This window comes from Drosophila navojoa, chromosome 3 (genome assembly GCF_054131105.1).
Source record: "Drosophila navojoa isolate 15081-1374.11 chromosome 3, UAZ_NAV_1.0, whole genome shotgun sequence".
NCBI lineage: Eukaryota > Metazoa > Arthropoda > Insecta > Diptera > Drosophilidae > Drosophila > Drosophila navojoa.
The window spans coordinates 9,466,084-9,479,766 of NC_142891.1; the positions used below are offsets into that span (position 1 = coordinate 9,466,084).

The following is a 13,683-nucleotide window of genomic DNA, read 5'->3' on the forward strand; positions in this document are numbered from 1 at the left end:
AATTTCTGATGAGTTGGCCAAGTTGGGATAATTACATGGGTCAAGGATTATGCTGGGAGTGGGCGTGATGTTGTCGCAAAGGAGAAACTTTGTCAGTGTGCATGGGTGTGTGGAAAGCTAATGGGTTACTGCAGCGGCAGCGGCAGCAGCAGCAGCAGCTAATGCACTTGGCGACAGGCCAACTTAATTGGCAAGTCACAAAAAGAGCAAGTCCTAAAGAAGTTCCTCTTGGCATGAAGTAGAGGCGATGAGGAGCGATTGCTGATGGAATATGATGCATTTTTAATAGATGGAAAGCTGTTGAAGCAGTTAAGATTTTAATCTTTAAAAGATGGAATATGATTTGGAGAGATATTTCTAGTATTTAGGTCAATGGCAAACTCTTAGTATAAGACAGAAGAGGAAATTCTTTCTAGGTGAGGTATGAATATTTGTAGAACAGTTATTGATAGATAATCCATATGCACAGAAATTTATATGTCAAATTGAACAAGTGCAGAGTTTTCAAAAGAAACTTCAAAATTTCTTTCTCATTTGAAAGCAAAATAAAAGCCAAGCTAAAATTGTCTGCGCCGACCAGGCAAGCATGTTTTAAAGCTGCTAATCGCTGGAAAAGTCAGAGCATGTCACGTTATTTCACAGACAAAGGACGTGCACGCATGCAGGAGGCGAGTTTCCTGCAGGAGCAGGAGCAGGAGCAGCAGCAGCAGCAGCAGGAGCAGCAGCGGCAGCAGGAGCAGCAGCGGCAGCAACTTCATTTGCTTCGTGTACAGCGTGGCGTATGAGTAATGCTGTGTTTGCTGTGATTTTGGCCGTTGCCTGCAGACCGACGCTGGCTGCTTGCATAATTTAACAAACGAACCGAGTCGAATGCCTGACAGGGATTGCCAGCAGCTAGAGTCGCCTCAAGTCGCGTCGAGTCGAGTCGAGTCTAGGCAGCAGCCACTTTAACTGTGCATTCATTTTGCATAATTTATGCGCACACGGTGCACAGGTTGAGAGTTGGCCGTGAGCTGGCAAATTGGTGTAACTTACCCCTGATTCTCCATATAATGTTTTAGCGAAACGTCCTTGGCCCAGCCGGCGAGCATTCGCTTAAAGCTGCCGCTGGAGCTGGCGACCGCAACCATGCGCTCCTGGAACTTCTCATAGACACGCGGCACGCCCATAAAGCGTGTGGGACGCGCATCCTGCAGCGTCTTGACCAGCGTTCCCTTCAGCGCATCCTTGTCGGCAAACCAAATGCAACCGCCTATCGAGGCGATCGTATAAATATCGACAACCTGCGCCGCCACATGGGACAACGGTAAATAGGAGACCATACACTCCGCACCCGGGACGATTTTCTCCAGGCCCTTGCCAATGCCGCGCGTATCGTACGAAATATTATCGTGGGAGAGCATCACGCCCTTGGGCATGCCCACCGTGCCGGAGGTATAGACCAGACAGCAGCACTCATTGATCGCAATGTTCTCCAGGCGACGCTTGTACTCATCCTCCACATCTTCCACATTCATCGCCTCGATCTCGGACCACTAAAAAGACAGGAGTCATTATTATGATTAAAAAAAGGTATAAAAATAAGTGAACACAATAATAATAATTCTATTAATGAATAAATGTATACTGTTATCATTTAAAAATAAATAAATAAATAGAGATACAAATTTAAATCAATAAAATATGTACAAATATTTGTATAATGCATAAATATTTAAGTGCATTTATTTATATACATATTTTTGATTTAAAAATATTTTTTTTTATTTCTATAAAATATATATTTTGAAATAAAAATATATATGTATATTTTATATAATTTAAACAATATGGATTCAATGCATAAATATTTAAGTGCATTTATATTTATATATATTTTTTATATAAATATAAATATTTTAAAATTATATAAAATAAATATATATATTTTTTTATTTAAAAATATGTATATTAATATAATTTGTTCTGTATATATTTTTTTAGAATTTTGTTTTTTAATTTCTAATTTATAGATACCAAAATGATAAGTATGATATTTTATAAATATTTTTATATTCTAAAAAAAATTAAATAAATTCAAATATTAAACAAAATATATGTATAATACTAATATACACATGAATTTAAATTTATAAATATTTAAACTAATATATTTTTTAGATATATTTGTTCATTTATAATTAACATAAAAAATATATATAAAATATATATTATTTTTATATAAAACTTTTAATTGTATTTATTTAGATTTACTAATATATTTATATCTTATATATTTATATTTATATTTCTATTTATATATTTACCCTATAGTAGCCATCCTCCTTTTTCAGATAGGGCGGATAGGGCTCCTGGATCTGTACGGCTGCCTTCAGATTGGGCAATTTGTCGCGTATCGATTGAATTTTGTCCATTTGCTTGGCATCATCCACGACAACAATTTGGGCACGCGAATTCTCCAGCACATGCTGCACAGCCTCCGCCGAGTTGGTGGTATAGATGCCGGCAATGATGCCGCGGGCGTGAATTGCGCCCATTGCCGAGTAAAACCATTCGGCGCAGTTGAAAGCCAACACGCCCACCGAGTGATGCTCCTGCAGGCCCAGCTTAATGAAAGCCTTCGCCGTCTGATGCACTTTCTGTTCGTATTGCCTGCGAAAAAGGGCATTGAGAGTTGAGATTTACTTTTTTTTTTCTTTTGTAAATCAATTTAATTTGCGGCCAACCAATTTGATTACGAGGCACGCTAATCGAAGGAAATTGCTTTGGGTGAGAGATGAGCGGAACGTAGACAAATTGAGTGGAACATGGGCACGAGGCCAAGCACGCACGAGGATACGATTGTGCCTACGATATATGTATATCTGTGCGATAGACTTTCAAAGAGAGAGTCTTACAGAGACTATTATATTGAGGAGACTATTAGCAGGTAAATTTAGAGAGTTGTTTTAGAGCTCGGCTAGTTTCAGAAAACTCTTTTGTGATTGACAAGGATAGTTTGATTAAAACGCAATTTATAGTATATAAGTATTAAAATATAATAGAATTTGGTAGAATCTAAAAACCAAGAAGTACTTGGACATATATATTAAACATTTTCGTGCCTGTTTCCTAGGTGTATTTAATATAAGGTATCTATCTATCTTTATGTTTTCGAGTTCTTAAAACTATTCTTGTTTACATATTAGTTTGCGGCCTCAAGATGGATATTATTCCTCTATTTAACGCACGAATGCGTCACCTGTATTGATCGTCGCGAATATATTGATTTATATGTTCTGGTTTTTTGTTCTCTTTTTTTTTTTTACATTCAACCCAATTGTGATTGATCGATTCGTATCGTTTTGTGCCATATTCATTCTTTCGCTGAATCCAAAGTCTATAAATACTCATAAAAAACTATTCAAAATTAAAAACACAATATATATAAAGATGTATATATGTATATATATATAAAACATATGTATATTCCATATATTTTCATGAACAGAATAGTATATATGTATATTCATACAAATATTGCGAGTCTGAGCAGTGCGTACTATTGCGTCTTACGTCGTGACCAATTGAGATAAATTCTGGCTGAGTTGTATGAAACCAAAACAGAGAAAGAATTGCCGGGCGATATGGATATATGTCTTGAGTCGGTTGTGTTGAATAGTTAGTCTTAGGCGGAAGCCTGATAAAATAATATTGGAGCGTGTTTTATTCATAATAATATTGACTCACGTTTGGGTATGCTGAATCGTATATAAATAATATCATTTTCTAGGCTCACAAAATATATATAGCGATGCCTGAGACATATTTTGTAGAACCATTGTTTATCGAAATCGATTATTTGAAGACAGACTGCATTATTTTAGCTTACTTCGCTTTTGAATGATATAAAAGCGTAGAATGAATAAAAGGTTATAATATGAAAAAAATAATATATAAATAAAAGGTATACTAATTTATGTTTCAAAGAAATTAATTTTTTGAGAATTGTCAGCGTTGCTGAATGAATCGTTCTAGTTCAAGTCATGAACTACTATTTAGATAACATTGAATTGAATTTATTTATAGTCTTGAGCTGAAGAGTCTAAAGTGTCCCATTCAACTTATCTGCAGCTCATCTCCAGCACATCTCTAGCTCATCTCTAGCTCATCTCCGGCACATCTCTACTTAAAATCTTCAATTAACTCTCGCTTAACTCACTTATAGGTAACTGTGGTGTAGCCATTTTTGCCGTTCTTAATGCGCAGAGCCGGATAGTCGGGAAAATTGTTGACGGTGCGCTTCAGTAGGCCGGGTATGGAGATGGGTTCCTCGGCGCCGAGACCCTCCTTCTGCATGCGTATCTTGACGGCCTGCTCGGGATCGGTGGTGCGATAGACCTCCGATTGCCTCAGGCGATTCGGGCCGGGGCGATTGAAAAGTGCTTCGTTCGGATTCGCGGCCATTTGTCTGTAATCGATTTAAGGAAGCTATTAGTTTAAGCAGAAGAAACTTTCCACATTTTTTTTTTGTCACTCAGGGAAAGTTAAAATGCTTTGATGATGGTTATATGATTTCCTGGTTGCGATAAGAAGTCAAGCGCAAGGGTCAAGGCTAACGTATTCGTGTTTCGGCTCTTATCGCTATGCTCGAATTATGACCTAACACCTGATTAGAGGCGGCATGGGGTACTCATATAACAGCTTATTGTAAACACGTACAGATCTAAATTTATGATCAAGAGCTCTATGTGAACTTGGCTAAGAGTTTGCGGATTATAATAGTAAAAGCACGCGAAAAAGTAACTGTTAATCATAGTAATATATATTTCATATATATAAAAATTGTATTTATGGCTTTGAATTAATGAATTTACAAAGTGCAGTAAGTGCCTTAGCAACAAAGTTTTGTATAGTAATAAAAAATAAAAGGAATGTCTTTATATATTGTATATTACCAGTTCTATCTTCTAGAATCCTATACTAAATATATTTAAGTATCAATTAAATATTTGTATACTATATTTCATATTAGGGGCTATTTACCATATATGTATATCAAAAACCTAAACGGAATCTATAATCTTTAGTATAGCATATTAATAAATTCCTAATTTTGGCAGTAAAAATTCTACTACAATTAAAGCCTCTAAATAAGATCCTATCACACTCAATTATAAATCTATTAAGATAAGAGCTTAATTGGAAATGTATTAGATTGAAAACGCTTTAATCAAAACATAATTCAAGCATTCTTTAAGTTTTTAACTAAAACATCAACTTGAACCCCTTCTTTTTAAATTATTTTACCGCAATTTGTCGTCTACATATTATATCATATCATATCGTGTTTCCTGTCATTAGTTATGTAAGCATTAACTTTTCTGTTTCAGTCTTATCATCTGATATGATAAAGCCGGAACATTTCTACTGAAGTCTTGGCTTACTATTAGTTAACATTCGATTTTATAAATAATTTTGTTTGGGTGCAAAGGGCTACGACTTGGCATGTGTAGCTATCAATATCTATCTATGTATGCACATGTCGTCGAAGAATGTTCATAATTCTTTTGGCGCTTTTTGTTTTTATTAATCAATAAACGGGCAAACAGTTCGATAAGAGCCAAAAAGACCAAAAGAAGAAAAGAGAGAGAAAAGAACAAGTGATTTTTTTGTTAGTTCAGAATGAAAGGAATATAAACTACAACAGCAAAATAATAATCATAATAAATATTACTAAACGGGTCCAAAGTTTTGTTAGAAAACATTTTTTTTATTATTTTAATTTTTTTTTTTTACCTGTTGCCTGGTTACTTAGCAAGTTGATTTGCCGCAATGATTAACGCTGATTGATGGATGGATGGATGAAGGCTTCCCTGTCCCAGACAATAGCCCCCTTCCCCAATTCGAATACTATGCAATTAAAAAAATTATTGAATGATTGACAGCTGGTTAATGCACACGCAAATATTGTTTTGATTTGAATGGGATGAAATTATAGAAAAACTGGTATTTTATTGCGGATTAATTTAAATATTTTATAGTACATTTTTTATGGTAAATTTTCGATTACACAGAGAAAACATAGATATAATATTGTCTTTATAAAAAAAAAAAAACAAATTTAAATATTGAGAACTACTTTTTTCCAGAAAATATTTGTTATTCATAAAATGTTACCCATTTCGAAATTAATATTAATTATTAATAAATTTATTTTCTCTAATACTTATCGTCACTTTTCTTGGAAAAAGTATTTTGATTTGCATTATTTAATTACCGCTGCCCACAAATCAGCTTGACCTTCAGAAATTTATTTAAGCTCACATTATTATTGCGTCAAATTTTAATGAACCTTTTAATCAACAATCAATGATCGAAATATATCATTATTTGTTGTAAATCCAATCATAATTAGACACATGTAATTGAAATCATTAATTAGAATTGGTAGCAAAGTCTACAGCTGGTATAAGTGATAAGAACAAAGTTTACAATATTTATCAAGCGTACATTTAGCGAAATAATGATTTACTTTGAAAACGTACAGTAAAATCTCAGTAAAGCTGACAAAGTTGAAACATAAGAAATAAAGCCATACAAATAATTTTAAAAACTTGTCTTTGGATAGGAAAATTAGAAAAACATTAAGAAATACAATTTATATAAATAAAAATTGTTATGAAAAGATTTAAGATAATATTCATTAAATAAAAAATATTATTTGGATTGATTAATGAGCATTAATTTTCAAATAATATTAATATAAAGCAAAAATTGGTTTCAAATATAATATTATTTGCTATTCATTTTCATTAATAATTCATTGGAAAAATAATTTTCTTGGTGTTTGTTTAGATAATAAAATAATAATGAAATAAATTTGTGTTGTTTTATATTCCCAGATATTTTTTATTAATACATATTTATATTGCCCAAAGATATTTAATTTAACAAGCTGTTAAAATACAATAATACACACTTCAGTATATTCTAATTGATATATAATTGATATATAAGATATAAGCATGCATACATACATACATCAATATATGTATATATATTTAAATATTTTGCTGATGTTTGGAACTAGAAAATGTTTTGCCAGTTGGGGAAATATTACTTCATAAGCTAATATAAAATAATATATGTTTGTATGTTTATATTGTTGCTATATCTTTATGTGTGTGTGTGTGTGTGTGTGTGTGTGTATGAGATGTATAGTTGTCTCAAGAGAATTTGCGTAGTCTTATGGCAACTATGCGAGAACTAGGCATTGGTGGAAACCGGCTTTGCCCGTTGATAAGAATTAGTTGTCTAGACATTTGGTGGTCGTACGATCCCAGCAAAGCAATACATTTCAATGTATGTATATGTATGTATGTGTGTGTGTGTGTGCGTTGTCAGCAGTGTAAAATTCAGAGAGCAACTGTGTAATATACTATATAAATAAATATATATATTAAATAGCTGACACGGGGCAAAGAGTCAACCTAAGAAGCTGCGTATGAAAACAAAACCGATAATTAAGAGTTCTAAAAATATTCGTGCACAGTTTGTGTGTATGCCTATGTGTGTGTGTGTGTGTGCGTGTCTTTTGTTATTTTTGAAACAGTTGGTAGTAAGAGAATGCCATGTCAAATAACTGAAGAATTGCGGTTTATTTTGTCTTCTGTTTTATTCGAAAGCGGAATGAGTGTAAAAAGCAACAGATGTGCCAAATGGGAGAGATAGTTTTTTGAAAAGCGATCAAAGCAAAAGCTGGCAAAACAGAAGACCAGCGAAAGCCACAAAAGCAGCCAGAGAGCGAGCGGGAGAGAGGGAAAGATAAAGAGCGAAAGAGAGAGCGAGAGTGAGAGAGAGAGAGAGGAAGAGTTGGCGTGATGCAGAGACAAACGTGATTGCCATCGCGGACAACTAGCAGTGGTAAAGGGTGACAATGAACTCGCGAGGACAGTGCACTGACCCACTGAGACACTAAATTCGCTGGGCGGCCAAAGAGACAACAGAAAACAAAAAAAAAAATTAACAACAACATTGCCGGCAAATGCGCAAAAGAGCAACACGTGTTTACCTAAAAGTAGGGGGCGTGAAAGTGGGCGTGATCATTTACATGAATTGTATTTACATGCATATATTAAATATTATTAATGCTACGCAAAAAACTTACATAATTTATTAAATATATATTTATATTTTTCTTTTAATTAATTTTTTTTTGTCTTTTTTTTTTTTGGTTTATTCAGCACAACACAAAAAATGTTTTCTTTTTTGCGTTTTTTATTTTTTAAATTTAAATTTTCTTCTTTTTGCCAATATTTTGTTTTATTTACTTATTTTTTTCTTCTTTTTTTTTACTTGAACCACGAGCCAAGTAAAAACGACCGCACGCAGCGAAGCCAAAGCGTAAACTGAAAGCAGAACAGGATCGGTTGCTATAGAAATCGTTTGGATCGTCGCTGTTGCTGCTGCCGCTGCCGCTGCCGCTGCTGCTGCTGCCGTTTCTGCTGACGTCGCTGTCGCCGCTGTCGATAAGTCTTCAAAGCGGTTTAAGCACGACGACTTACAGCGGCTACCTGATCGAAGTGCTCTTATCAGTTGGGGAGGCGCCCACATTGTGCACTCGCTCGCACGCTGATTAGACATGGAGATCGAATTCGAAACGGGACTTGTGTGCGATCTTTGGCTACGAAATCATGCAACGCAACCAGCAGCAACAGCAGCAACAAGGGCCAGTGCAGCAACTACTGCTGCTTATCAGCTGCACCCTGGTTTGAAGAACGTTTCCTTTTTGTTTTGTATTTTATATACTGGTTCTTATACAGCTTCATTTTTCATTTAATCCCTTTTGGCTAGGGGTCACTCGGAAGAGATATTGTGTAGTCAAATTGCACTGCATTTATCTTTATTGTATTTCTATATATTAGGGTATATTAGTGTGTATTTGTCTTTATCTCATATAAAACCATTCATAGTTTTTTTTTTTGTTATCTACATAATTTATTATTTATTATCTAGTTGATTTTTTTTGTCTTTCATTTTAACATTGTAGATTTGTTTGTATGTTCAGTTTTCAAGCTTGAGTCCCAGCTTCTTCCTAGATTATCTCTTTAACCTTGAGCTCTTTATTCTTATGTGAAATATTTAAATGTAATACTAAAATAATGCTAAAGCCCTAAAGGATCAAACAAATATATTATAAAATAGATTTAATATTTATGGTTCAGATCACGTAATTATTATTTAAAATATTTCTATTAATTTCTTTTATATATATTATATTATATATTTCATACCTAACATTTTGTATTTCATATGTATTATTTTGTACGAGATATTTATTTATTTTTCATTCAGTTTATTGTGTTTGTTGAGGATCTAAAGAACTATTTATAATTATTTGAATAATATACATAGATAAAAATAGAGTTTATTTATTTGTAGAAAATTTACTTTTTTCAATATAGCAAATTGAAAAATTGTCTTTGGCAAAAGTGCAAAGATTTCCATAGGGCAATTATCAAATGAACTAATCAAATCCATTTTCAAAGTGAGCAATAGATGTAATTAGTATGTTTTTGGCGTGAAGAGCTTTCAAAGTGAATCAAACACACAGCTGTTCTTAAAATTTGCTTTCATATTAAGTGAAACGCAATTTTGTATTCATCGCAAATGTGTAAAAGCTGGAGAGAGAGAAAAGCAAGCTATAGCTACATGTATTATCACAAATGATAGTGAGCTGTGATCAGTTCAGATTAGGCTAAGCTAAGATTAGACATAGCAATAGGTGCTAGTATTTATTTTTTATTAAGTATATAATAATAATTGAATATATATACAATATAATTTGTTTTATTCCACTCATCATTCTCTTTATTTATTGTTAATCTTGGGTAATGAACTTGATTTGGCAATTGTGAATATTATTTCGTAAATCTCTTGCTCTTGACATTTCAATTGGCTTCTTTGTTTATACATAAATTAAAGCTGATAAAAGCTTAAGTATTTCATCATAAATAAAATATAGGTTGCTAAACATAAATCAGATGATAATGTCATGGCTTATCTGGTTAAAAAGTCAAACACCTGTTGCATTGATCCAGTCATAATTTAAATAATCTGGGTGAGTCATTTGGATAAAGAGATAAATGTTAAGTAAAATTTAAGGAATCTACAATTTTTATCGGAACACGGCAAAGTAGAAAAACAAACATGATATGAGCTGGTATGCACTCTGAATATATTTGTAGCTCTATCGACTGACCAATTCGTTCACAAATTTTTGACTGTTGCCAATTGTTGTTTTGCCAGGCTCTTATCAAAAATTAGCCACACTTTATGATTTGATAAACATGCTCAGTAGTTGAAGCCCATAAAATGCAGTAATATGTATGTAGTACATAGAAATAAATATGTGTACATAATTGTCGATGTGTCTTAGTATTTATGCCCAAGCCTGGCCACACTTCCATCTAATCTTCCAAAGCAACCTGACAAAAGAAAAAGGCCAAAGGTGCAAATTCACATAAGCCAAAAAAAATAAAATACGCTTCACTACTGATTCACTGGGAATCGCATGCAACGGCCCATGGCGTACTACAGCTGATAAGATTATATATACATATATTATAAAAATCTATATAGCTAATATAAATCATATTCCCAACATCTATATGGGGCAACGCGTGAAGTCCGTGATTATCTCTCCCAAAACACTTCTATTTCTATACGCGAAATTATTTTAATAGATACAGATTTCACGTCTATATGCGTATGCACACATACAAATATTATATAAAATAAAAACATTTCTATATATAATCTATAATTTGATTTCATTTTGGCAATCTCTGACATAATATGCATCACTTTCATAGTATTTAAATTCATGATTTCTTAGCGCTTATCAGTGAGAGAACACGAGGGTTCCACGCCGAAAACCAGATTAGATGCCATTTTTGTCTATACTAGAAAATTTGTTGACTCAGTGCACGCGTTCCTTCAGCTCCACCCAATGTTGGTAACCTGGTGGTGATTTCTTTTGCTAAATACCAGGTAATTCCTTCAGAGAGATAACTTCAAATATGTATACTTTCAGCATTAATCAGCTCATGATGACAGAAATATATGAGGTACTTAGCCTTAATCAAGTGGATTGCAATTGGAAGACGAGTAGTAGTAGTCATAGTAGTTTATATATGAGAGGCAGCTCTTGAGTAAATCTAAAAATCTTGATTTGGTTTTCATTTTATTCGAGTACTTTATTTGCCAAATTGATTTTAAATATATATGCAAATCAGAGTATATCTATTTTTGTCTATTTAAAACTCATAATAAAACAAAAGTGATTTATGGCTTGAGAAACTATTTTTAGATAATAATAATAATAAACAAGAGCATAAAGATTAATTTATTTACAATTAAGAGTTGAGTATGTCAAGCGTAAATATATAAAAAATATATTTTATTTCGAAAAAATTGCTTATTTATAAATAGTACAGTACTAATTAATAAAGATCAAAAAGTCGAAAACTGTAATACAATTTTATTTTGCTTTTTGTTGATTTTTATTGCATATAATTTATTAACATTAAATAAAATAGCAAAATTTGTGTACATTAACAAAAAAATTAAATACAATTAATAGACTAGTTTTTATATTACAATATATTATTATTAGTTATTTTTATATTATTATGTTTCACAGGATTTTATATATTTTATCTAAATTTATAATAAAATGGACCAATTAAATATAGTCATGTATAAACACATTTCCAACAGACTGTAAAAGCTATGCTGAAAGCTTTCACACTTTAGCCAAGTTTGCAACCACTAAAAGCTTTTTAAAAGTTTACCAAAAGTTGTACTTAATAGAACTTACTATTTTTCTATGGCGGTATATACATATATAATATATGTATATGCATGTAAAGATCTATAAGTTGACAACTGACTGTGACATACATAAGTATATGCACAACTCTTGGGCTATCAATTTACCAATGGCTGGTTAACATTTTAGCCGCGCTGAACGAACGAAGGCAGACAGTTGCCCTATAAACTGCATAGGAGTGCATTGACAGTAATCATTTATATATTTGTGGCTTAAGTGCGGTTTATATGACAGCTGGAAGTCCTGTCAATAGGACGAAATGAATACTGAATCGAACAACAATTTCGAGCTCGATTCTGATTCCGATTGCATTGTGATGTTAATGAGATTGTCGTCAACGGCATCAAATTACGCCCCACAAAGTTGTCTGTTTATAATGCTCAGGATACGCCCACATGCACACACACATACACATACACATACACCCACACACACACGCACACTAAACATATGCAAATGATGTTCTGATGTGTCGCAAGGGCTAAAGGCAAAAGACTTAAAAATAAACGCGAAAATCGCTTAAGCACAGGTTAGCACAAGTTCATGATACTTAAAATGGGAAGTCCGTGTGCTTGGGGGCGTGGCAAAAAGGGAAAAGTTACAGGACAACAGCATTCTGTTTGGATAACAAGTGTTTGGCTAATTAACACACGCGCACAGAGAGAGATAGAGAGAGATAGAGATAGAGAGAGAGAGAGAGAGAGAGACAGAGAGATTTACCCAGACAATGAACTCAACTATGCTGCATATAATTGTTCTGCCACGCCCACTTGCCTGCAGCCAACCAGCAAGAATAACAAAAGGAGTTAGCCGTAAAGTTGAACTGTTTAGAATTGACCATAAAAAGATCACACTTGATGTGAATGTGGCTTTAATATGCGCTTTCTATGATTGTAGTCGATATAATCCTCAGCTAAAATTGTGATTGTAAAAGTGATGAAGAGAGAGAGAGGTAGAGAATTTATGAATGTAAATTTATTGAACTATAATATAAATACAATTATTTAATTATTTTTTGAACTATGTACATATTTACAATGTCAATTTATTTTAAAATTTAACTGAAATATTTTTAACAATTTTAAATTAATTTAAAACTAATATTTCTGTAAATAGAAAAGCTTTGCATTTAAATATTTTATTTATCAGATATTTATTTATTATTTTTATTATTTTAGACTTTATTATATATATATATATATTTTTTTTTAATATATATTTCATATAAATTGCGTAAATAGCCTTAACTCAAAATTGTTTACTTCATTACAATAATTTCATATATTAAATGCTCACACAATTTAATTTAAAATCCATATAAAACAACACTCAATAGGGAATTTCTCAACAAAAATATCTATAAATATATACATACATACATAAATACACACGTTCGCTCATTAAATTTTATGCTGACCACCACGAAATAAATTCCGAACACACGCGCGCAGCCACACATGCTCACACACGCACACACACACACACAAAGCAGTTAATGATATATTATCAAATCTATAAATAGCCACTGCTCTCGTACACATTCAGTCAAACTGAATTTTGATGAACTGCCGAACATGAGGTGTCTGTGAGAGATACAAGCTGTTCAATTTCGCTGCTATCTTCAACCGGTTCTATGGTGTAATGGTTAGCACTTTGGACTCTGAATCCAGCGATCCGAGTTCAAATCTCGGTAGAACCTAGTCGAAGTTTCTTTTTTTTTTCATTTTTATTTATTTTTTAAAATTGTCTTTAAATTTGTAAGTTGTGCCAAACGAATTAATTGAGTCATAAATTGAGCGCAGCTCGTT

General features: G+C 32.8%; 1 protein-coding gene and 1 non-coding gene across 3 annotated transcripts in view; one reads left to right on the plus strand and one right to left on the minus strand.

Annotated features, from left to right (window-relative positions):
* Nucleotides 1–13,683, minus strand: part of bgm (acyl-CoA synthetase bubblegum family member 1) — a 91,180-nt gene that overhangs the window by 1,511 nt on the left and 75,986 nt on the right. The window contains exons 1-4 of one of the 2 annotated variants that reach the window (XM_089258278.1): nucleotides 5,779–5,907; nucleotides 4,202–4,450; nucleotides 2,307–2,652; nucleotides 1,036–1,535 (exon numbers count right to left, since the gene is read on the minus strand). In XM_089258278.1, the coding sequence (XP_089114404.1) occupies nucleotides 1,036–1,535; nucleotides 2,307–2,652; nucleotides 4,202–4,446 (1,091 nt within the window). In that variant the 5' untranslated portion in view covers nucleotides 4,447–4,450; nucleotides 5,779–5,907. Of the gene's footprint in view, nucleotides 1–1,035; nucleotides 1,536–2,306; nucleotides 2,653–4,201; nucleotides 4,471–5,778; nucleotides 5,908–13,683 lie in introns of those variants that run through there. The other variant, XM_089258279.1, reaches the window with a different exon arrangement.
* On the plus strand, nucleotides 13,503–13,574 carry TRNAQ-CUG (transfer RNA glutamine (anticodon CUG)). Its single transcript has one exon. It is a non-coding gene; the product is annotated as a tRNA-Gln (tRNA).